The 26,211-nt window shown below is 40.0% G+C and overlaps 1 protein-coding gene across 1 annotated transcript in view; it reads left to right on the top strand.

The window, feature by feature from the left end:
* The window catches only part of PLD5 (phospholipase D family member 5), a gene marked incomplete at both ends in the record, with an annotated part of 480,984 nt that overhangs the window by 253,147 nt on the left and 201,626 nt on the right, over positions 1 to 26,211 (top strand). Inside the window, one exon of the mRNA XM_081224825.1 lies at positions 18,820 to 18,988. Coding sequence (XP_081080951.1) covers positions 18,820 to 18,988 — 169 coding nt within the window. The remainder of the gene's footprint in view (positions 1 to 18,819; positions 18,989 to 26,211) is intronic.

The raw sequence follows: 26,211 nt of genomic DNA, 5'->3' as shown, positions 1-26,211 counted from the left end.
GAGGGTCTACTGGAGAGATGGAGGGGGGTGGCTGTGGCTCACTATGGGGACAGAGACACTGGTGGCTGTGGTTCTGGGGAGTGCTTATTGGTGTGAGCCCTCCTGGAGGCTGCCACTTTCTCACCAAGACCTGACCCCACCCAACAGCCTGTAGACTCCAGTGCTGGGATGCCTCAGGCCAAACAACCCACCAGATGGGAACACAACCCCACCCATCAGGCAGCCTAAGTCTTCCTGAGTCCACAGCAGCCCCCTAAACACACCCCTTGGCATGGACCTGCCCACCAAAGAGAGAAGTCCCAGCTCCGCCCACCAGTGGGCAGGCACCAGTCTCTCCCAAAAGAGAACCTGCACAAGTCTCTTAGACCAGCCTTATCCACCAGGGGGCAGACAGTGGAAGCAAGAGGAACTACAACCCTGCAGGCTGTGAAATGGGAACCACAATCACAGAGAGTTAGACAAAATGAGATGGCAGAGGAATATGTCCCAGATGAAGCAATAAGATAAAACAACAGAAAAACAACTAAGTGAAGTGGAGATAGTCAATCTGCCTGAGACAGAGTTCTGAGTAATGATTGTAAAGATGATCCAAGGACTCGGGAAAAGAATGGATGCACAAAGCGAGAAGTTACAAGAATATTTTAGCAAAGAGATAGGAAATATAAAGAACAAACAAACACAGATGAACAATACAATAACTGAAATGAAAATTACATTAGAAGGAATCAATAGCAGAATAAATGAAGCAGAAGAATAGATAAGTGAGGTGAAAGACAGAATGGTGGAAATCACTGCTGCAGAACAGAATAACTAAAAGTGAATGAAAAGAAATGAGTACAGTCTGGGAGACTTTTGGTACAACATTAAACACACCAACTTTCACATTATACAGGTCCCAGAAGGAGAAGAGAAAGAGAAGGGGCCTGAGAAAATATTTGAAGAATTATAGCCAAAAACTTCCCTAACACGAGAAAGGAAACGGTCACCAAAGTCCAGGAAGCACAGAGAAGCCCAGGCAGGATAAACCCAAGGAGGAACATTCTGAGACATATAGTGATCAAATTGACAAAAATTAAAGACAAAGAGAAAATATTAAAAGCAACAAGGGAAAAGCAACAAATAACAGACGAGGGAATTCCCATAAGGTTATCAGCAGGTTTTTCAGCAGAAACTCTACAGCCCAGAAGGGAGTAACACGATGTATTTAAAATGATGAAAAGGAAAAACCTACAACAAAGAATACTCTACCCAGCAAGGCTCTTGTTCAGCTTTGATGGAGAAATCAAAAGCTTTACAGACAAGCAAAAGCTAAGAGAATTCAGCACCACCAAACCAGCTTTACAACAAATGCTAAGGGAACTTCTCTAGGTGGAAAAGAAAAAGCCACAACTAGAAATAAGAAAACTACAAATGGGCAACCTCACCAGTAAAGGCAAACATATAGTAAAGGTAGGAAATCATCCACATAAAAATATGATCTCAAAACCAGCAATCTTGAAAAGAGGAGAGTACAAATATAGGATATTGGAAATGCATCTGAAATTAAAAGACCAGCAACTTAAAAAAATCTTGATTATATATAGACTGCTATATAAAAACCTCAGGGTAACTGCATACTGAAACTCTATAATGGATACAAACACAAAAAAAGAAAAAAGGAATGCAAATACAACACAAAGTTAGTCAACAAATCACAAAGGAATAGATCAAAAGAGGAAGGGAAGAAAAAAGACCTACAAAAACAAATCCAAAATAATTAACAAAATGGCAGTAAAAATATACATATTGATAGTTACCTTAAACAAAAGTGGATTAAATGCTCCAACCAAAAGACTGGCTGAATGGATACAAAAACAATACCCATATATATGCTGTCTAAAAGAGACCTACTTCAGATCTAGGGAAATATATAGAGTGAAAGTGAGGAGATGGAAAAAGGTATTTACGTGGGAATGTAAATTGGTAGAGCCACTATGGAGAACAGTATGGAAGTTCCTTAAAAATCTAAAAATAGAGCTACCATATGATCTACCAATCCCACTCCTGGGCATATATCCACAGAACATCATAATTCGAAAAGATGCATTCACCCCAGTGTTCATTGCATCACTATTTACAGTAGCCAGGACATGGAAGCAACCTAAATGTCCATCAACAGAGGAATGAATAAAGAAGATGTGGTACATATATACAATGGAATATTACTCAGACATAAAAAAGAATGACACAATGCCATTTGCAGCAGCATGGATGGACCTAGAGATTATCATACCAAGTGAAGTAAGTCAGACAGAGAAAGATAAATATCATATTTTGTTTATATGTGGAATCTAAACAAATGATATAAATGAACCTATTTACAGAAGAGAAACAGACTCACAGACTTAGAAAACAAACTTATGGTTACCAAAGGGAAAAGTTGGGGAGGTGTACATTAGGAGGTTGGGATTAACATATTTACACTACTGTATTTAAAGTAGGTAACCAACAAGGGCCTACTGTATAGCACAGGGAACTCTGCTCAATATTCTGTAATATCCTAAATGGAAAATAATTCGAAAAAGAATAGATATATGTATATGTGTAAGTGAATCATTTTGCTGTACCCCTGAAATTAACATAATATTGTAAGTCAACTATACTCCCATATAAAATAATTTTTTTTAAATTATGGTTGAAGAAGATTTTGTTTTGTAAAATAACAAACAAGCAAATGGAAAAAAACAAAAACACACAAATGAAAAACTGACGGTGAGAGAATAAATCCTAACAGAAAGGGACTCTAGCATTTACTGTCATGGATATCCCCCAGGGTATTTATGCACCTCATTTATCAAAGATACATTGAGAATATGGGAAGAAAATTGCATTTTGTACCTCTGCCTGCGTTTTTTGCTTTGAAAATCGGAAGTGACAGTGGAGCATAGTGGTTAAGAGGATATAGTCCACAGTCATACTACCCAGGCTTCAATCTGGGCTCCATCACTCACTAGCACTTGGACACATTACTTAAACTCCTTTATGTCTCAGTTTCCTCATCCCTAAAATGGGAATAGTTATAGTACCTGCTTCTACGAATTCTTGTAAACATTAATTAACATAGTCAGTGAATCTTCTTAACATAGTGCCTGACACAAAATAAGCACTCAATAAATATTGCTCAGTTAAAGTATTAATGGTAATAGTGTAATTACTATTTTGCCAGATGTCAGATGGGAAATAACCACCTTGAATGCAGATGTTTTTCCATTAGACCTTTTGCATTTTAGCCATTTGTTTTCAATCATCTGGCTTAGTGTATTTTAGCTCTTTGAGGACAGTGTCATGGTCTTTTCATCCATGAACTCCTACTTCTTTGTTCACATTTTATATTGGTAAAATATCAAAAAGGTAGATGCATCGAGTTGTACCTTTTTCTTACTTCTTTTGTCTTCATCCTCTCTGGGCTCCTTTCTCCTCTGATGGTTTCTTCCTTTCTAGGCCAGTATCAGGAAGTATTAAGGCAAGGACAAGTGTGTCTTTCTGTCACTGTAGATGTCCTTGTTGACATGGATAGAGTGGAGAGTAGAGTGAGGAGCACCTTCTCCTCTTCTCCAAAGTTCAGATCTCAATCCAAGCTGACCTTCCCTCTAGTGCAGCAGCTTCTGATCTTCAGCATCACTCTACCTGTTCCCTCCATAGACCCAAAGTGTGTGGAGAACCTTCTCAGATAAGACCAGGATCTAACCTAGTGCTGAGAAATGCACATGAGCTCAGACAAACCTGAATTTAAATCCCTGCTCTGTAGCACTCTATCCATCTGGGTGACACCTAACCACTGGGAGCCTTGCTCTCTTTGCCTCCAAAACTGAGATCATGCCTATTTCACTGTGTTTCTTGGTGATGATGATGTGTATATTACCTGTGAAAGTACTTTTAAGTTTTAATATACAAAGAAAGGATCCTAGCCACAATAATAATATTTCTACTGCTATACTGCCTCTCTCCATAAAGAAAAGCATAGTTGTTCTTCACTTATACAATTATAGACCAGGAATTAATGAGGCTTTAGCCTGAACTTTCTAGATTTATACAATCAGGGCTCTGCTGTTGTCAACTCAAACTTGCCATCATGTTCTCTGCAGTTGTCTTTGAAAGTTGGTTTAGAAGTTAATGTAGTTGAAACATCTGGTGACAAAAAATAAGAAAGTATTCAAAAACTGAAAGACATATCAAAAGGACACAGGAGACAACTTTTAGGGGCCTCCACTGGCAATGTATGCAACAATTTGGGCATCACAAAGTAGATAATAACATTTTGAAATAAAAAAAAAGAATCCATACTGATAAAATAATATCTTAAAAAATGTAAAAAGTTATAATGGGAGAAGAAAAAGATTTTCCTTACAAAATATTACCAATGAACACATATAAAAGAAATGATAGAAAATTATAAGTATAATAAAAATAGATTCAGTTAAGAATCATAAATAGATAGAAGCCAAATCAGTGAGTGAAATGTTAGGGAATATTCATGCCATCTGAAAATACATCTGCACAAATCATTTGTTAATTATGGAGGGAAGGAAGGTCCTGCTCAATTGAAAAATCTGACATACCCCCTTAACCAAGTGACCAAATTTAACATCACCAGTAGTGGGACAACCCACTACCATGTGACACCTCATGTGATGCACTTTGAAGGACACATTACCTATGTATTGTTCCTACCAAAAATACTTATCCTAAATCTAATTATGAAGCAACAACCAAGCAAATCAAATCCAGGAGTATTTAGCAAAGCAACTGACCTGGGCTCTTCTGAATTGTTGACATCTTGGTAAGCAAATAAAACAAGAATAGGCTGGGGAACTCTCCTAGATATGACAACTAAGTGCAACAAGTAAACACTGATTGGATCTTGGATCCAAAAGAAAAAACAAAACTGATAAAAGGCATGCAGGCATTCCAGAAATTTGCCCAAAGGTGAATTTTAATGAGTTCTGCCTACTTTTTTCCTTGCTTGAGAAAGAAGAGTATGACAAGGACTGCTATCCATGGAAATGAGCTCTGCATGTATGCTAATTAGATCAGGCCCCTGCAGTGTAGCTAGCTGTTGCTTGTTAAAGGAAATAAAATGATAGGTCACAGAAATAAGTCAAGTCATTTCAAGACTGATTTCTAAAGGCCTTTTTTAGCAGGGCATAGGAAACAAGCATTGTGTTACAAAAGGAGCAATCAAGATCTCCAGGTAAAATAAGAAAGGAGGAAAGTGAGGAGGTAAGCAGGGTTTCCCCAGAATTCATTACCAAACATAGGTGTGGTCTCTAGACCTTTGGTGGTGTCTCTATTTTTAGTATAAATTCCTAATTTACTTTTCTGTTTAGTAAAAAACCAAATAATTATAAATTTGGTCTTCTTTGGCTTCCAGGGAATTTCACTCTTCTCTTCCAATCTTTCCAGTGCTTTCTTCTGTCTTCTTTACCTGCCTCACTTCCTCTACCAACCAGAAGTGATTAGATATTTTCCATATTAGGCTTCAACCCAGTTCTCTTCTCTTGAAAATCTCTCTTGATAATCTTACCTACTTCTAAGGCTTCAACAATGGAAAAAAATCTTATAAGAATGTGTGTGAAGTAGAAAAAAAGGGAATAGATATATTATCCATCTGATGAGTACTTCTTAACTTTTTTGTGCCACAGACCCTATTAGCAGTCTGATGAAGCCAATGGACTCCTTCCTTGAATAATGTTTTAAACGCAAAAATTGAAATACATAGGACTGCAAAGAAAACCAGTAATGTTGAAATAAAGTTATCAAAAATATTAAAAAAAACAAATTTGTGATATAGTAATGTATATTCTGCTCTACTTATTCATGAAGTAACAAGATCTGATGACTACCATAATTTCAAAGTAGTGATAAATACTTAGAGATATCAGCAATAGTTATCATACCATGGTATGAAAATTCTTTATTTTTTTCAGGCAAGGCTTTATTGGGCCCCTGCTGCAGCAGCAGGGAGCAAGAACAGGCAACAGCTTCCCTTGCTCACCCACTTGCTCGCTGAGGGGGGGGGGGGGCGAGCTTGTTCCTTATATGGAGTGAGGCTAGGGGTGTGTCCAGGCATCGGGCCAGAGGGGTGGCTTAGTTGTTTTGCCCGCCCCTCTGGTGGTGTTGAGTGCAGGGGGCATGCTCAGTACCCTGCTTTTGCTCCCAACACCCTGTTTTTGCTCTGCTCCAGGCTCTTCAGAAGTGGCAGTTGGGTTTTTTGGTCTCATTGTATCTTTTGTCCAGAATTTGCCCCAACTGCACATGAACACAGTTATTTTTAGTCCCATATAGTTTATTTGTATTTTGTTGCTCAAGGAGAGGTGTGTCCAGATACAAGCATTGCAGCACTGCAGCAAATGGTCCCAAGTCCCAGCCTCATTCCCCGCTAAGAGACTCTGCACCCTTATTCTTAAGGGGTCAAGGGCCAGAAGTCTTTTCTTCTGAAACTTCTTCCTGCTGGACAGGGGCCGCAGACCCTAGCTGACCCCAGAGGTGCAGAAGTCCCTCGCTGACTGTCCCAAGGACCTGTAGGGACCTGGGCCACTCTCTGCTGGAAAGGGTTGAATTTCTTGAGTCATCATGAGCCTTATTTTAAACTGTTGGCGCATAAAAGACACAACTTAATCAAAAGGTTATTAAACAAACAAGGGCTAAAAAGGAGAAGAACAATAGCCATTAAAGTGCCTAGAAAGGGAAAGAACCAGGTTAACTTTGGGAGGGTTTCCTTAACTTTTGACCAGACAGGGGAGGCAATGTTACCCTTGCCAAGAAGCCATTCTGCTTGGATGTATATTTTGTTAATCTCAGGTTTAAAGTTTAATAATTTTCTCTATTCTTAGAATGGAAGGTCTGGACCTGTTGGTCCCAGGTCTCCTTGGACCAGAAAGTCTTATTAGTCACAGGTTTACAACAGTAGGGAAAACAATGGAGTACTAGATGAAATATGGCATAGATCAGTATGACTGAAAAGAAAAGGGTTATAAGAAAATGACAACCTCCTGCCAGAAAGTTTTTATACCTTGTGGGATTCAAGAGAACAAACTAGAGAACCAATTTTCAGTCTCCTGCCCATATTTGATAGTGAGGATTGGTGGTTAATTGTCTGCTGAAGCCAAGTGGCTTGTTGTCAAATTTTCTCAGTGTTGGTTTCTACCTGGTATGGGCATCAGGGCTCTTTTCTTTGCCTCTCGATCTGCCCTGTTGTTCCCTTGGGTAATTTGAGAATTTTCCTTTTGGTGCCCACGGCTTAGGCCTAAAATAGTATCTTTTCTATCTGGAGATAACTGTCTTATTCCAGGATTTATAATATATCCCAGATATTTAACTTGTTGCTTTGAGATTTGTGCTTTTTCCTGGGAGATCCTATAGCCCTAGGTCCCAAGGAAATTAAGGACTTTAATGGTATTCTGATCTGAGGTCTCCGTGGTGGGGCTATATATTAATATGTCATCTACATACTGTAGAATGGCCCCTTCTTTTAGGTATATTTCCCTTACTTCCTTTCCTAGGGCCTGGAGCAACAAATATGGGCTGGCTGTCCTGAAACCCCTGAGGCAATACTGTCCAGGTATATTGTTGCATTTGGCCCTAGTGGGGGTTAGTCCACTCGAAGGCAAACAGATACTGAGATGAGGGATGAACTCAGATGCAAAAGAAGGCATCCTTGTGTCAAGCACAGTAAACCATTTGTCATCTTCAGGAATCTGGACTAATATATTATAAGGATTGGTCACAAGTGGATGTATAGGGACTACTGCATCATTTACTGCTCTAAGGTCTTGTAACAGTATTCCCCATTTGGCTTAACAACTGGCAGAATAGTGGCATTGCATGGATACTGACAGGCCATGTTTTAAGAAATTATCTATGGGCAGTTGCAAACCTTTCTTGCTTCCAACTTTATAGGGTACTGTCTCTTGTTAGGATAAGTGACTTCTGGCTTAAGGCTAGTTTTTACAGGTTGGGCATTTATAGCCTCCCAGGGATTCCTTTGTCCCAAAGAAATTAAGGAAGGTTAACTGCGTGTAGAATATGACTGGGAATAGGCCCTTGTTTTTCCAGCTGATTTGTCTTAGTCAGAATCAAGAAAAGGGGCTGCTCCGGTCCTCCTAATCGTAATATGACTCTGAAGGAGCCCAGAAAGTCTCTTCCCAGTAGTGGGTTAGGACACTCAAGGCACAGCTAAAAAGGTGTGTGAGATCAAATGCTGTTCAAATTGACAAGTGAGAGGCCCAATGAAGAAACGGGTGTGAGGCTTTCCTTTGACACCAGTCACAGTACAGCTTTTGGAGAAAAGAGACACAGAGTGAGAGATCAGGACAGAGTAAGTGGCTCCCGTATCAATTAAAAAACTGGTTTTCTTACCTGCCACGTCAAGGACCACCCAGGGCTCCTCGAAGGAGATAGACATCTCGCGAAGGGGAAGCTGCCAGAATGCCCAGGCCACCTCAGTCATCCATGGCCATCTTAGGAGCAGGAGCCCCCCTTCCCCTTCGGGATTGGGGACAGTCCCACTTCCAATAACCTGTTTGTTTGCAGACTGGGCATGGAACAGGGGTGCTTTTTGGCATTTTTGGGCCCACTGGCCGGTTGACTTGCATTTGAAGCATTTCCCCTTCCTCGTTTTACCTCCAGGTGGTTGGTTAAACTTCCTTGGCCCCCTTGGGTTGTCCTGAGGTTGCAAGGCATGGCTGACAGCTATGGCCATCAGTTTAACTTGAGCCCTGGCCTAAGTGTTTTCACATTGGGTTTTCTCTTCCTTCTCAGCTGGATCTCAATTATCAAATACCCCAAAGGCCACCTCTAGGAGTTGAGGCATTGGGGTTTGTGGGCCTAATTGTAACTTTCGGAGTTTCCACCTAATATCAGGGTCAGACTGGCTGATAAAATGTTGTCCCAGCCAGGATTGACCCTCAGGAGTGGATGGATCGATGTTAGTAAATTTTCTAAATGGTGACAGAATCACAGGTTCTTTTAATATTCCTGTCATTTTTTACCTATGTCCATAACTGAAAGGAATGTTAAATTTCAGTTAGAAATGAGGGAAAATAAAGATCAAGCTCATAGGTCCCCCTAAATTCTATTCATGGATCCAAGGTTAAGAATATATGGTCTAAAGATTTCTAAAAGAAATTGGGAATCCTTATTGTATGCCTATCAGAAACCATGTAGGTGGTATGAAGAAAGGGGTGGTGCAGAGCCACCTACAACTCTACAATTACTCTATATCCTTTGTTTTGTATGTTTGGTTTATCTGGGCTTCTTGATTCTTCTTTGTCTTTCTCAGCATGGCTTTTATATTGAAGTAAAATTGAAACTAGTTAGTCCTATTTGTTAAATGATGTTCTATTTTTGTTCTGTTTGTTCGGATTCTTTTTTTGTTTGATTTTTAAACGTATTCCTTAGTCGTAGGAGAGGCTAAAACTGCTGATTATTTGGGATCATTTCTTCATGCTATGTCTACCTTCTATTTACATAGATAATTGGACTTTAAATGTGGATAGAATTAAAATATCCAACTTCAACCTCTGTCTGTTGCCTTCAAAGGTTTTGAAGTAGATTAAAAAAATCCCCTCTCTCCACCTTTTTGACCCTCTCTCTCCTTGGTTTCCCAAACACTGCTTTCTCCTGGACCTCTCTTGTCTTCCTGCTTCTCTTTTGGTCCCTTCTGAATCTTCTCATCCGTTTCACACTCTATCAACCAGAAAAATGTAGGCATCCCCCCAACATTAGGCTTTGGGCTAGTTTTCTCTTCTTTTTTCCCCTTGATAATATCTCTCAATGCTCACCGCTTTCCCGTGTTCCTCGTCAGTTTTTTTTTTTTTAATTTATTTTTTTTAATTAGTTTCTGCTTTATAACAAAGTGAATCAGTCATACATATACATCTGTTCCCACATCCCTTCCCTCATGCATCTCCCTCCCTCCCACCCTCCCCATCCCACCCCTCCAGGCGGTCACAAAGCACCGAGCTTATCTCCCTGTGCTCTGCGACTGCTTCCCACTATCTATCTACCTTACGTTTGGTAGTGTATATATGTCCATGCCTCTCTTTCGCTTTGTCACAGCTTACCCTTCCCCCTCCCCATATCCTCAAGTCCATTCTCAAGTAGGTCTGTGTCTTTATTCCCGTTTTGCCCCTAGGTCCTTCATGACTTTTTTTTTTTTTAAATTCCGTATATATGTGTTAGCATACGGTATTTGTCTTTCTCTTTCTGACTTACTTCACTCTGTATGACAGACTCTAGGTCTATCCACCTCATTACAAATAGCTCAGTTTCGTTTCTTTTTATGGCTGAGTAATATTCCATTGTATATATGTGCCACATCTTCTTTATCCATTCATCCGATGATGGACACTTAGGTTGTTTCCAGCTCCGGGCTATTGTGAATAGAGCTGCAATGAACATTTTGGTACATGTCTCTTTTGGAATTATGGTTTTCTCAGGGTATATGCCTAGTAGTGGGATTGCTGGGTCATATGGTAGTTCTATTTTTAGTTTTTTAAGGAACCTCCATACTGTTCTCCATAGTGGCTGTACCAATTCACATTCCCACCAGCAGTGCAAGAGTGTTCCCTTTTTTCCACACCCTCTCCAGCATTTATTGTTTCTAGATTTCTTGATGATGGCCATTCTGACTGGTGTGAGATGATATCTCATTGTAGTTTTGATTTGCATTTCTCTAATGATTAATGATGTTGAGCATTCTTTCATGTGTTTGTTGGCAGTCTGTATATCTTCTTTGGAGAAATGCCTATTTAAGTCTTCTGCCCATTTTTGGATTGGGTTGTTTGTTTTTTTGCTATTGAGCTGCATGAGCTGTTTATAAATTTTGGAGATTAATCCTTTGTCAGTTGCTTCATTTGCAAATACTTTCTCCCATTCTGAGGGTTCTCTTTTGGTCTTGTTTATGGTTTCCTTTGCTGTGCAAAAGCTTTGAAGTTTCATTAGGTCCCATTTGTTTATCTTTGTTTTTATTTCCATTTCTCTAGCAGGTGGGTCCAAAAGGATCTTGCTGTGATTTATGTCATAGAGTGTTCTACCTATGTTTTCCTCTAAGAGTTTGATAGTTTCTGGCCTTACATTTAAGTCTTTAATCCATTTTGAGCTTATTTTTGTGTATGGTGTTAGGGAATGATCTAATCTCAAACTTTTACATGTCCCTGTCCAGTTTTCCCAGCACCACTTATTGAAGAGGCTGTCCTTTCTCCACTGTACATTCCTGCCTCCTTTATCAAAGATAAGTTGGCCATATGTGCGTGGGTTTATCTCTGGGCTTTCTATCCTGATCCACTGATCTATCTTTCTGTTTTTATGCCAGTACCACACTGTCTTGATTACTGTAGCTTTGTAGTATAGTCTGAAGTCAGGGAGCCTGATTCCTCGAGCTCCGTTTTTCGTTCTCAAGATTGCTTTGGCTATTCGGGGTCTTTTGTTTTTCCAAACAAATTTTGAAATTTTTTGTTCTAGTTCTGTGAAAAATGCCAGTGGTAGTTTGATAGGGATTGCATTGAATCTGTAGATTGCTTTGGGTAGTAGAGTCATTTTCACAATATTGATTCTTCCAATCCAGGAGCATGGTATATCTCTCCATCTATTTGTATCATCTTTAATTTCTTTCATCAGTGTCTTATAATTTTTTGCATACAGGTCTTTTGTCTCCTTAGGTAGGTTTATTCCTAGATATTTTATTCTTTTTGTTGCAATGGTAAATGGGAGTGTTTTCTTGATTTCATTTTCAGATTTTTCATCATTAGTGTACAGGAATGCCAGAGATTTCTGTACATTAATTTTGTATCCTGCTACTTTACCAAATTCATTGATTAGTTCTAGTAGTTTTTCGGTAGCATCTTTAGGATTCTCTATGTATAGTATCATGTCATCTGCAAACAGTGACAGCTTTACTTCTTCTTTTCCAATTTGGATTCCTTTTATTTCCTTTTCTTCTCTGATTGCTGTGGCTAAAACTTCCAAAACTATGTTGAATAAGAGTGGTGAGAGTGGGCAGCCTTGTCTTGTTCCTGATCTTAGTGGAAATGGTTTTAGTTTTTCACCATTGAGGACAATGTTGGCTGTGGGTTTGTCATATATGGCCTTTATGATGTTGAGGAAAGTTCCCTCTATGCCTACTTTCTGCAGGGTTTTTATCATAAATGGGTGTTGAATTTTGTCGAAAGCTTTCTCTGCATCTATTGAGATGATCATATGGTTTTTCTCCTTCAATTTGTTAATATGGTGTATCACATTGATTGATTTGCGTATATTGAAGAATCCTTGCATTCCTGGAATAAACCCCACTTGATCATGGTGTATGATTGTTTTAATGTGCTGTTGGATTCTGTTTGCTAGTATTTTGTTGAGGATTTTTGCATCTATGTTCATCAGTGATATTGGCCTGTAGTTTTCTTTCTTCGTGACATCCTTGCCTGGTTTTGGTATCAAGGTGATGGTGGCCTCGTAGAATGAGTTTGGGAGTGTTCCTTCCTCTGATATTGTTTGGAAGAGTTTGAGAAGGATGGGTGTTAGCTCTTCTCTAAATGTTTGATAGAATTCGCCTGTGAAGCCATCTGGTCCTGGGCTTTTGCTTGATGGAAGATTTTTAATCACAGTTTCAATTTCAGTGCTTGTGATTGGTCTATTCATATTTTCTATTTCTTCCTGAGTCAGTCTTCGCAGGTTGTGCATTTCTAAGAATTTGTCCATCTCTTCCAGGTTGTCCATTTTATGGGCATAGAGTTGCTTGTAGTAATCTCTCATGATCTTTTGTATTTCTGCAGTGTCAGTTGTTACTTCTCCCTTTTCATTTCTAATTCTATTGATTTGAGTCTTCTCCCTTCTTTTCTTGATGAGTCTGGCTAATGGTTTATCAATTTTGTTTATCTTCTCAAAGAACCAGCTTTTAGTTTTATTGATCTTTGCTATCGTTTCCTTCATTTCTTTTTCATTTATTTCTGATCTGATTTTTATGATTTCTTTCCTTCTGCTAACTTTGGGATGTTTTTGTTCTTCTTTCTCTAATTGCTTTAGGTGCAAGGTTAGGTTGTTTATTCGAGATGTTTCCTGTTTCTTAAGGTGGGATTGTATTGCTATAAACTTCCCTCTTAGAACTGCTTTTGCTGCATCCCATAGGTTTTGGGTCGTCGTGTCTCCATTGTCATTTGTTTCTAGGTATTTTTTTATTTCCTCTTTGATCTCTTCAGTGATCACTTCGTTATTAAGTAGTGTATTGTTTAGCCTCCATGTGTTTGTATTTTTTACAGCTCTTTTCCTGTAATTGATATCTAGTCTCATAGCATTGTGGTCAGAAAAGACACTTGATACAATTTCAATTTTCTTAAATTTACCAAGGCTTGATTTGTGACCCAAGATATGATCTATCCTGGAGAATGTTCCATGAGCACTTGAGAAAAATGTGTATTCTGTTGTTTTTGGATGGAATGTCCTATAAATATCAATTAAGTCCATCTTGTTTAATGTATCATTTAAAGCTTGTGTTTCCTTATTTATTTTCATTTTGGAAGATCTGTCCATTGGTGAAAGTGGGGTGTTAAAGTTCCCTACTATGATTTTGTTACTGTCGATTTCTCCTTTTATGGCTGTTAGTATTTGCCTTATGTATTGAGGTGCTCCTATGTTTGGTGCATAAATATTTACAATTGTTATATCTTCTTCTTGGATCGATCCCTTTATCATTATGTAGTGTCCTTCTTTGTCTCTTCTAGTAGTCTTTATTTTAAAGTCTATTTTGTCTGATATGAGAATTGCTACTCCAGCTTTCTTTTGGTTTCCATTTGCATGGAATATCTTTTTCCATCCCCTTACTTTCAGTCTGTATGTGTCTCTAGGTCTGAAGTGGGTCTCTTGTAGACAGCATATATATGGGTCTTGTTTTTGTATCCATTCAGCCAATCTGTGTCTTTTGGTGGGAGCATTTAGTCCATTTACATTTAAGGTAATTATCGATATGTATGTTCCTATTCCCATTTTCTTAATTGTTTTGGGTTCGTTATTGTAGGTTTTTTCCTTCTGTTGTGTTTCTTGCCTAGAGGAGTTCCTTTAGCATTTGTTGTAAAGCTGGTTTGGTGGTGCTGAACTCTCTCAGCTTTTGCTTGTCTGTAAACGTTTTAATTTCTCCATCAAATCTGAATGAGATCCTTGCTGGGTAGAGTAATCTTGGTTGCAGGTTTTTCTCCTTCATCACTTTAATTATGTCCTGCCACTCCCTTCTGGCTTGTAGAGTTTCTGCTGATAGATCAGCTGTTATCCTGATGGGGATTCCCTTGTGTGTTATTTGTTGTTTTTGCCTTGCTGCTTTTAATATGATTTCTTTGTGTTTAATTTTTGACAGTTTGATTAATATGTGTCTTGGCGTATTTCTCCTTGGATTTATTTTGTATGGGACTCTCTGTGCTTCCTGGACTTGATTAACTATTTCCTTTCCCATATTAGGGAAGTTTTCAACTATAATCTCTTCAAATATTTTCTCAGTCCCTTTCTTTTTCTCTTCTTCTTCTGGAACCCCTATAATTCGAATGTTGGTGCGTTTAATGTTGTCCCAGAGGTCTCTGAGACTGTCCTCTGTTCTTTTCATTCTTTTTTCTTTATTTTGCTCTGCAGCAGTTATTTCCACTATTTTATCTTCCACCTCACTTATCCGTTCTTCTGCCTCAGTTATTCTGCTATTGATCCCATCTAGGGTATTTTTTATTTCATGTATTGTGTTTTTAATCGATGCTTGATTCATCTTTAGTTCTTCTAGGTCCTTGTTAACTGTTTCTTGCATTTTGTCTATTCTATTTCCAAGATTTTGGATCTGGGAAATAGAATCTTGGATCATCTTTACCATCATTATTCTGAATTCTTTTTCAGGTAGACTGCCTATTACGTCTTCATTTGTTAGGTCTGGTGGGTTTTTATCTTGTTCCTTCTCCTGCTGTGTGTTTTTCTGTCTTCTCATTTTGCTTATGTTACTGTGTTTGGGGTCTCCCTTTTGCAGGCTGCAGGTTCGTAGTTCCCGTTGTTTTTGGTGTCTGTTCCCAGTGGCTAAGGTTGGTTTAGTGGGTTGTGTAGGCTTCCTGGTGGAAGGTACTAGTGCCTGTGTTCTGGTGAATGAGGCTGGATCTTGTCTTTCTGGTGGGCAGGTCCACGTCTGGTGGTGTGTTTTGGGGTGTCTGCGGACTTTTTATGATTTTAGGCCACCTCTCTGCTAATGGGTGGCGTTGTGTTTCTGTCTTGCTAGTTGTTTGGCATAGGGTGTCCAGCACTGTAGCTTGCTGGTCGTTGAGTGAAGCTGGGTGCTGGTGTTGAGATGGAGATCTCTGGAAGATTTTCGCCGTTTGATATTATGTGGAGCTGGGAGGTCTCTTGTGGACCAGTGTCCTGAAGTTGGCTCTTCCACCTCAGAGGCACAGCACTGACTCCTGGCTCCTCAATTTGGGATGATTTGTTGTCTATTCATGTATTCCACAGATGCAGGGTACATCAAGTTGATTGTGGAGCTTTAATCCGCTGCTTCTGAGGCTGCTGGGAGAGGTTTCCCTTTCTCTTCTTTGTTCTCACAGCTCCTGGGTCTCAGCTTTGGATTTGGCCCCGCCTCTGCGTGTAGGTCGCCGGAGGGCGTCTGTTCTTCGCTCAGACAGGACAGGGTTAAAGGAGCAGCCTCTTCGGGGACTCTGGCTCACTCAGGCCGGGCGGGAGGGAGGGGCACGGAGTGCGGGGCGAGTCTGCAGCGGCAGAGTTCGGCGTGACGTTGCACCAGCCCGAGGCGCGCCGTGCGCTCTCCCAGGGAAGCCGCCCCTGGACCCCGGCAGTGGCGGGCTGCACAGGCTCCCGGAAGGGCGGTGTGGACAGTGACCTGCGCTCGCACACAGGCTTCTTGGCGGCGGCAGCAGCAGCCCCAGCGTCCCACGCCCGTCACTGGGCTCTGCGCTTTCAGTCGTGACTCCCGCCCGTCTGTGGAGCCCCTTTAAGCAGCTCTCTTAATCCCCTCTCCTCGCGCACCAGGAAACCAAGAGGGAAGAAAAAGTCTCTTGCCTCTTCGGCAGCTCCAGAGTTTTCCCGGACTCCCTGCCGGCTAGCTGTGGCACATTAGCCCCCTTCAGGCTGAGTTCTCGCCGCCAGCCCCAGTCCTTTCCCTGCGCCCTGACCGAAGCCCGAGCCTCAGCTTCCAGCGCCGCCCGCCCTGGCGGGCGAGCAGACAAGCCTCTCGGGCGGGTGAGTGCCGCTCGGCACCGATCCTCTGTGCGGGAATCTCTCCGCTTTGCCCTACCCGGGTATGTGGGGAGTTTCTTGCCTTTTGGGAGGTCTGGGGTCTTCTGCCAGCATTCAGTAGGTGTTCTGTAGGAGTTGTTCCACGTGTAGCTGTATTTCTGGCGTATCCGTGGGGAGGAAGGTGATCTCCGCGTCTTACTCTTCCGCCATCTTACCCGGAAGTCCCCTCGTCAGTTTTAATGGACCCTCTACCCTCTACTGATTGTCATCTCCCTTCCAGTAGTATACATGTGTGCTGTCAGAGTTAGACCCCTAAAATGTACTTGGTTGCTCTCAAAAGCATCAAAATTAAGTCCAAACTTCTCTTCCTGGTTCACAACCTCTACAGTATGGTCCCTACAGACACTGCCAGTCTTCTCCACCATGGCAAGCCGCTGCCATAACTCTCTTACCTCACACTTCCCTTGGCCAACCAACTCTCAAGCATCCAAATACACCTAGAATATCTTTCTCTTCCAGCTGACCCATAAAAATTATATCTTTGAAGACTCATTTCAAGTCCCACTTTCTCCAGTTCCAGACGCTCGCAACCTAATTATTTTTTCCTTGCTGCTCATGCTCCAGTGGTACTTTAGATGGTGCATTATCCATCTAATTAATTCTTACTCTTGTTTTGCCATTTCTTAGAGCCTACCTCCTATTTAAATCATTACATATGAGACTGGCTCTTTCACTAGATTATAAATTCCAGAGGACTAGGGAGTTTTGTCTTAGTCATTTCTGTGTTATGTACAGTAAATGACTTGCTTGTCCTGTGCTCATAAGGTCTCAACAAGATTTAATTCAATTGTGGGTAGTGGTTGGATGATTGGACCCTAAAACTGTGAATGTCTCTAAGACATATACCCAACCCCATTTTGGCTATGATATTCATCAAATACACAAACATATTACTAAGAGTATTGTTTTTGTTTCTAAAATTGGCTAAATGGAGCAAGTCTCATTAAAATAAACAGTAAACAGTTTTAGTGAGAAGTTCTGGATTCTGCATTAGAAGCTGAAATTCATTCTATAAGTATTTTTTGAGCCCTAACTATGTATCTAGCACTAAGGATGCATAGCTTTGAATAAAAAGATCTCTGTTCTCGAAGGGCTTACACCCTAACCCTAACCCTATCTTCATAAGAGTTTGGAGTTTCCTGTCAAGAGTTGCAGGAGAATTTACATTTCTTAAACTGGAAAAAAAAACTGTTTATTCCTTTATTGAAATGTTATCGGCACTACCCTGGTGGCACAGTGGTTAAAAATCCGCCTGCCAATGCAGGGGACACGGGTTTGAGTCCTGGTTGAGAAGATCCACATGCCACGGAGCCACTAAGCCCATGCGCCACAACTACTGAGGCTGTGCTCTGGAGCCCGTGAGCCACAATTACTGAGCCCATGTGCCACAACTACTGAAGCCCACATGCCTAGAGTCTGTGCTCTGCAACAAGAGAAGCCACCGCAATGAGAAGCCTGCGCACCACAACAAAGAGTAGCCCCCTCTCATCACAACTAGAGAAAGCCCACATGCAGCAACAAAGACCCAACAGATCCAAAAATAAATAAATAAATAAATTTATAAAAAGAAAAGTCAGGGAATTCCATGGTAGTCTAGTGATTAGGATTCTGAGCTCTCACTGATGAGGGCCCAGGTCCGTTCCCTCGTCAGGGAACTAAGATATTGAACTTCCATGCCAGTGACCTTTCAAGGATGCCCCATGGTATTCAGATTTTAAAAAATAATAATAAAGTAAAATAAAAATAAATAAATAAATAAAAATTTTAAAATAAAAATAAATTAAAAAAACTAAAATGTTATGTTTCACCTGGCTAACTCAGAAGTGAAAACCACACAAACTTAGCTGCAGCACCAATGCAAGCCACAGTGTATATGTTGTCAATAAATAAGGAAGTATAAAAAGAGAAGACACATTTATTAGGATATTGCTGATTGTAGTTTATTTAGGGCTTGGTTATTACTATTATTTTATATATTCACTATCTCCAACTTTAATAAAGCCCTGCAACAGGCTGGTTTTTAAATTTCCTTCTTAGTATCATTTTATGCCTTAGGTTGGGAAGCACAAACAGAGGTTTTAAGCAATAGTAATAGCATTTACTATTTTTATTCTCTAGTAGTAATAAAACTAATAATATTTTATTTGCTAAACTAGTTCTAATATATGTCCAACATTGTACTAGAAACTGGAGATACTACTAGAGGAAGATGCTTGTGTAGGAAGCTCTGGACTTTTTCTCAAGTCTAGTTTGACACTGGACATTAGGAACATATACCATGATTTTCTGAAATATAAGTGCTAACTGAGGAGAAATTGAACATAAACTCTCAGAACGCAGTAGATTAGCATAAGGGAAATGTTAAAGGCCTTTGTTGAAAAATGTAAATTATGAGGAACATATACACTCAGAAAGAGTAAAGAGTATTTTTCAGCTGTCTCTGTATGCATGTGTAAAAATCTATGGCTTCAAATTTGACTAGATTTTGTTTGTTTGTTTTTCAAAATCTTTTCTAAGAATTGCCCTGGTGGAAAATATTCCTGAAGGCCTTACCTATTCAGAAAATGCACCATTTCACTTATCACTTTTCCAAGGCTGGATGAATTTACTCAGCATGGCCAAAAAGTCTGTTGACATAGTATCTTCCCATTGGGATCTCAACCACAGTCATCCATCAGCATGTCAGGTAAGCCACATCCTCTAATGTGTGTGATGATTTTACTTATGTGCATTTTATACTCAGTATTCTTGCTTCCACTCCTCAAGTTCAAGCTCATTTCTTCAGTCTATCTATACCCATAGTTCATGTCCATTATTACATTTTTATGTATGTGCCATTGTTAATCATAGGTTGCTCAGCTTCTACTAGAATGCCATGCTTTCAAGGGCAAAATCACATCTCATCTTTGCAAACAAGAGGCTCTCTATGCAGCACTGCTGTATCGGATAACTTCAGAGGTGTCTTGTGGTGTCCATTGATTGCACATCACAGAATTCTGCTTTACACAACCTGCGTGTTTATACTTCCAATTCCGTAACTGCTTGCTGAGACATTTAATTGGTTAATTGGTGTCCTAATTTGTCTTTGTGGCTCAGAACCAACTTTTTTAATAGTGGAGTCACAGTTCCCAGTATATCTGTATATTCTTGACTCTGTCATATTTGAGTGAAGAGGAAAAAGAAATTTACTAGTTATAAGAACAGCCTTTAGAAACCTGACTAAATGAAGTAAATGATTTCTAAATGAAATGTCCTGGAGATAAGAAAATGATCCTGGTAATCTTTTTGTTTTTTAATTTTTGAATTTTATTTTGTTTATTTTTTTATACAGCAGGTTCTTATTAGTCATCAATTTTATACACATCAGTGTATACATGTCAATCCCAATCGCCCAATTCATCACACCACCACCCCCACCACCCCAATCCTGGTAATCTTTAGCATGTTTTTCTTTATGTTGGTACAACCATGATAGCACTGAGCTATCAAGTATATGACCATTGCCCTATACTTAAATGTCCTATGGGGGGGGGTCAAGGATAAAATTAATTTTGTCTGTTTGTATACAGAATGTGTTGGCATTAAGCCTATAATCATTACCTCATTGGTGCTTTGATTTTCTTCAATTATACTATTTTAAAGTCAAAAGATATTAGAAAATAGGTACAAATAAACAAAAAAACCCATAAAGGCTATACTAAAGAAAAATTGGATAATTTTACTAATTATGTTCTACACTGTTCTACCTCTGCTGAAGCAGGTGCTTCAGGTGCTTATTGCAGCATTTATCATCCCAAAACTTAGTGGTTTTTAAAAATAACAATTATTTATTTATTCATGATTCTGGGCAGCATTTGTCAGAGAACTTGTCTCTGATTGAAATAGTGTTGGCTGGGGTGGCCTACCTGGGGCTGGAGGGTACAAGATGACTCCTCACATATGAGCATCTTCCCTTAGACGGCTGGAATGTCTAGCGGCCGGCTGGACTTCTCTCTCTCTCTGTATGTATCTATCATCATTCAGTAAAGCAGCTTGAATTCTTTACCTGTGGTTATATCCTAAAAAGGGCAAAAGCAGAAACTGTGAGACCTCTTAAGACCTGAGCTCTAGAATCCCAATTGCTTCCACCCTATTCTATTGGTCAAAGCAAGTCACAAATTCAAGATGAGAGAGGTAGCATCCATATGGGAATGTGGAGAATTGTTGGCAGGCATCTTTGGAAATTACATACCACAGTGCACTCTGGCCACAGCAATCCATCTCTCTCTCCCACATACAAAATGCACTCCTCATCCCCCAAAACGTGTATCCCTTTACAGCAAAAGCTCAAAGTCTAGGATCTCTTCATCTGCATCAGGACAGGATCTGAATAGGACTCCTCATGAGGGCTTCTCTTGATTTGGAAACCTGTGAACTAAAAAGACAAGATACATGCCCCCCAATGCACACTCCCAACATACAATGGCAAAATAGAGATGAGATAACTACGATAGATACTTCTGTTCAAAAGGGGGAAGTAGAGAGCACAAATTAGTCATTGAACCCACAGCAGTTTTAAAAGCCAGCCTGGCACACATCACCAGTTTTCCGAACTTGGAGAACAGGGAATGTCTCTAGACTGGGATCTAGTTCTGTTTCCTGGGGGTGCTTTCCTAATCTGCTGTTCTCAGAAACTCTTTGCTCCACCCTCTGTGTTTTTCTTTCTTTTTCATAAGAAATAGCCTGTGCTTGCTTCAGACTTATTTTCTTGGTTGGCTTTCTACCAGTAGAAATCTGAGGCCCCAGAGACCTCTTTTCATTTTAAACCATCTCTGTCCTTTTTCAGTCCAAAATGGAACAACCCCTTAAAAACTTCTGTAGACTTTCTATGTATCCAGTTATAATCCACTCTATTAGCAAAAGGCCACACCACAAATAACTCACAGGTGGTCTTTTTCTACTTTGGACTGTGACTCAAGATGCTTCGGAACCTCACCCTTGAATTTTCCAGGAGCCCTTTTGAGAGTCACCCCCACACACACACTACTTTTAATCCTTCAGAGGTCTCAACATGGAATCGTACAGCCACAGCTTTGATTTGATCTTTACCCTGAGGCCATTTCTCATTTTGAGAATGTTTTGCTCAATTGAGAGACTGTCCTAGATTTTCTACATTTCTCTCAAAATTCTGCATGAAAATGAAATAGTTTCTTCTTATCATATACCACCAAAACTTTGATTGATAATCTGCCTAAACAATCTCCTTAGCCAGATCTCCAAATCCACTAGTCATATTTTCTATCTCCTACTTTACAGCAGGCACTAGCATTGCCAAACTTTCTCCCATTACTTTCTCAAGGCCTCAAAAGCAATTTCTTCACTGTTCTTCCAGCCTTGAGTAACAGAATGAGATTCCAGCCCCTACCACCACCCAGTCCCAGAGACAATGCCACATGCTTTAAGTGTTCGCAACAGTAGTTTCTATTTAATTTTTTATTGTGGTATAACAAACAACTCCAAAACATATTCATTATTATTTCTTATGATTCTGTGACTTGGTTCACAGTTCTTTTGTTTCAGTAGTGCTGGCTGGGATTACTTATGCAGTTGTGTTTAAGTGGGAGGGTAGCTGAAGCTGGACTCCCTGAGGGCTGGACATGTCTCATTCTCTGCATGTGGACACTCATCATTCAGTAATCTAACCCAAGCTTTTTATAAGGCAGCTGGATCCCAGGAGAGTGAAAATGAAAACTACAAGACCTCTTAATTCCTGGCCTCCCAGAACTTTACTTTGTTACATTCTGTTAGTCTGAAAAAGTCACATGGCCAGGCCACAATCACTGCAGGGACAAGAGACTCCAGGATGAACATACGTGTACAGGAATGGGAGGAATTGTTGGCAGCCAAATTCCCAAGTGGTTTGTATACTCACAAACCTTTGAAAAGAGCTGAACCAAACCATTCTGACCTCTTGCTCTATGAGCCCAGCAAACCCTCCTGGTGTTCAGACTCTGGGAGAAGATGGGTCATCAGAGAATGGCACAGCCTTTCTGCGTCATGGTTCCTAAAGTCACATCATGGTCAGTATTCAGTACTGCTCACAGGGCAGTGATGAAATGGATGCTTGAGGCTCTAGGTCTGTTTTGCCTAACAGTGCCTAGCATGGTGCTTGATGCATACTAGGTGTTCAGTAAATATTTGTTGAGTAGTAAATATAATATTTGTTGAATGGAAAGATAAACAAAGCTGGATGCTAGTTAAAGCGGTGAGGACAGATTTTAATCAGTAATACTGTTGCAGTAAGGAAGAGGCCCAGATGACAGGAACTCAACTTAGATTTGTACAGAGATGCCCGGGCACTTTATAGGAAGAATGAGGGAGATGGAAGGGCGTGACATGGGCCTGAACAGGGTCAGGGAAGTAGAAATTTATAAAAAATAGAAAGAGGGTTGGTCCGTGTGAAACCCATCTGGGATTGCTAGCTGGTGCTTTTCCAAGTTAGGCTCCTACCCTCCCACATAGGCTGGGAGACAGGGGCCTATCTTCAAGTGTTGGCTGAAGAGCCTATTCTTTGGCAGTCTTGAGCTTTCTTAGGCAGGCACTTTAGTGGGGGCTAAGGTCATCCTAGAGATGTGGCCTTGAGCTGTTAGAAACCATGTTAGTGTTTGTTCAAGCCTTTTAATGGGGGAGGAGAGACAGAGGTAGGGCAGAGAAGGGTGGATGAAATCATTTGTGTTGAGAGGCTACAGTCATTATAGGCCAAGGTTGAGGGCTGGTAGAGAAGTAGACTCAGAGGATCCTGGCTAGAGTTTGGTCAGGGAAAAAGTATTTGTCAATTGCATGGCTTTAGAGTGAATTAAGGTGGATGTTACCCATGCAGAAAGAAGGTAGCACTTAGCTTAATTCAAGTCACTCTCTAACAGCTGGCCTACTGCCAACAACTGAAATTTTTCAATTTGCTGTCAGTAACCTGGCTATTACTGAACTCACCCAGCAGTCCTTTAGGAGGAGACCCTAGTGTGAACTGATATCTTCCGGTGGAGTCATTCTGCTCCCACCAGCGATGGCTTTTTGCTGCCTCTCATTCCCCTAATAGCACCAGACTCCTTTACAGTTTAACACCAGTTGGTTTTCTTCAGAGTTTTGAGCTAATTTCACTTTGCCTCTTCACAAGGAGAGAGCTGCTTTTGCAGACTTGAAGGATAGAGGGGCTTTACCTGCTTAGGAAATTAAATGGATTCAAGCAGGATGTGAGACCCATCTCTCATGAACAGCTCTCCCTACTCCTGTCTGCTCTTGGCCCTGAGTACCATACCCTGGAAGGAGTGGTGAGCAGGAGGAAGGGCGGAGGTTGACAGCGGAGTTCGGAGGGTTGCAACTTCAACAAGACAGTAACCTTTCTCCTATTCCTCTGGTCCACTGGTGGCCAAGTGACTGACACTAGTTGAATACCAGGCATGGACTGTAGTCTTTAAAGAAAAAGCAAGCATGTGGAGTAGAGTGCTTGGTGCCTGGTTTGCTCCATTTCCCATCTCCCCTCACCTGACCCTCAAGCCCTAGAGCAGTGTTTGCAAAAGTACTTAGGCTTCAAAGGCCCAGAAGAACTTGTCTAAATACCACATGTCTTGAGCTTTTAGAGATTATTTTTAAAGAGCCTGGCTCACTCCTTCCTGCCCTCTCACCACACCATAGGGGTAATTGTACAGAGATCAGGAACAGAAAAAAAAAAGCAGGTCCTTGCTGCCAGCTTTTTCTCTTCGGGTACACTTTAAAGATCCATATCCTGTTCTCTCCAGGCCATCAAGTTTTACCATTTCTACAAAGGAAGGTACTGGCTGAAAGCGTATTTGATTTAAATTTTACCTGATTTTATCTTTCAAATGGAAATAGGAAATTCAAGACTTTACCCAACCTTTCAGATTTTGGATGGCTAATCTTTGGACCTTTGAGCATGTTTTTATTTTTACCAAGCCCTCATAAATATTGGGATATAGTCATTGATTGACTTATTGCACACAGGAAAAAGAATGCTAAGAAAAAGAAATTCACACCGTAATTACTCAAGTGAGCTAATTAAAATTTTTAAAAGATGTTTCAGTGTAATGAAAATTGGCTCAGGTTCACAGCTTATTTTCCGTTAATATATTTTTAAAAGAAAATATTTTTATTTTGAGGAGCACAATAGTCAAACAGGACTATTCTAACAGACTTCTAAACCAACAGAGCCTGAAAAGTCCTAAATGGAAACCATAAATGGTAAATAAATAAGTAGGAATTATAACTGAAAAGCAGCCCATCTACTTATCATAATGCAGCTCTAAGCAAAATACACCAAGGAATGGTATAGCCAGTGGCAGGCAGGCCCCAGCTCAGCAGAAAAGGGACACAAATAAACATGGCACATGACATCTGTGTGTTCTCTGGATGTCTGTGTCCTCCCTGGATGCCATTTTGTAAGAGTGAGCTATGGTCATTATTAATAGGATGATGAATGCCTACCTTTTTTTTTTCATTTGCCTGGAAACAGACACATTAATTAAAAATGCATTTTTAATCTGTGCTGCCAAAGGATCGCTATTTTAATTCCCACCCTGAAAAACTCATCTTGTTTTTCCTACTTCGCCCTGGGTGTTGTTAATCTTTTTGTGGTTGTTTCCTTCTGTGCTGAAAGAAACTGGGCAGTGACCTTGCTCTGGATCACAGTCATGTTAAGGGCTAGTGAGGTCTACAGTTCCATGGAAATTATATTTTCATATTTAATCAAAAGACATGGTTGGGCTAAGGGTTTTATTTTTTTCTGTCTGAATGATGAGTTTAGACCCTGAAACATTGAATTTCTAGGACAACTTGATTGCTAATTTATGGGATAAAATGGTGGAGGTTTATGAAATCAAGACTCTTTAGGAAAAGCCAGGAAATATGATTTGACAAAGACTTCTTAGTAGAGCTACCTAATTCATTGAGCAAAAAAGTCCTATTCTCTATGAGTTCACTGGAAGAAACCAAATAAAATAATTAATGAGCTACAACAACTGAATCTTAAAGAGATATATTTATATGAAATCAATTAGTTGCTGGTCTACAGTGAGCCATGATTACCAGTTAATGATACATCACAATTGTTTAATTTTGAAAAATTATGATTTTTAAAATCAAACAGTATTTACTCAATTTAGTAACTAGCATGTTTGAAAGTTCAATGATCCAAGAGGTTATTTTGGAAAGCATAAGCCAGGATCCTGTCTCTACACAGTAAGTGGTAGACAGACTGTCAGTGGTAGACAGACTATAGAAATGAGTCAGGAGTATAGTTTATATTTCTTTTTATCTACTTAGTAGCTGTGTGACTTTGAGCTAGATGCTAAACTCTCTGTGCCTCAGTTTTCTCATCAGAAAAATCAAGGTGATAACAGAATCTACCTCATAGGTTGTTATGTAGATTAAATTAGTTAATATATGTAAGGGGTATAGAGCAATCTTTGACCATTTAGTGCCTATGTAAGTGTTTATTGTTAAATTCATGAATGTTATCATTCACATTTACTTATTTAGGTGCACACTGCAACTTTAGTTCAAGTCAGTTTAATTGTAGTAACAAATAATGAGTTCTTACTGGGTACTTTACACTATGCTAGAATCCAAGATGGTTACCATGTAAAATTAAAAGAGGAATATAATTTCTACAAATGTGAGATTCTGGGTAGATAAGAAGGATTAGGAAAATTATCATTATATATGGAATTCTAACTTCTATTTATTACAAATTTTTACACACACACACACAGTGTCTTGCTGTCACCCATCTGTCTATCTCTGTATACATATATACATCCATACACATATATCCCTCTGGACAACTGACATCTTGAATCTTGAATACGCAGGAAGTAATGTGATCTTATCCAACCTACAGCCACTTCTGATTTTTGG

The sequence above is a fragment of the Mesoplodon bidens genome (assembly GCF_964165515.1).
Source record: "Mesoplodon bidens genome assembly, chromosome: 2".
NCBI lineage: Eukaryota > Metazoa > Chordata > Mammalia > Artiodactyla > Ziphiidae > Mesoplodon > Mesoplodon bidens.
This window is presented reverse-complemented; position numbering and strand designations above follow the sequence as displayed.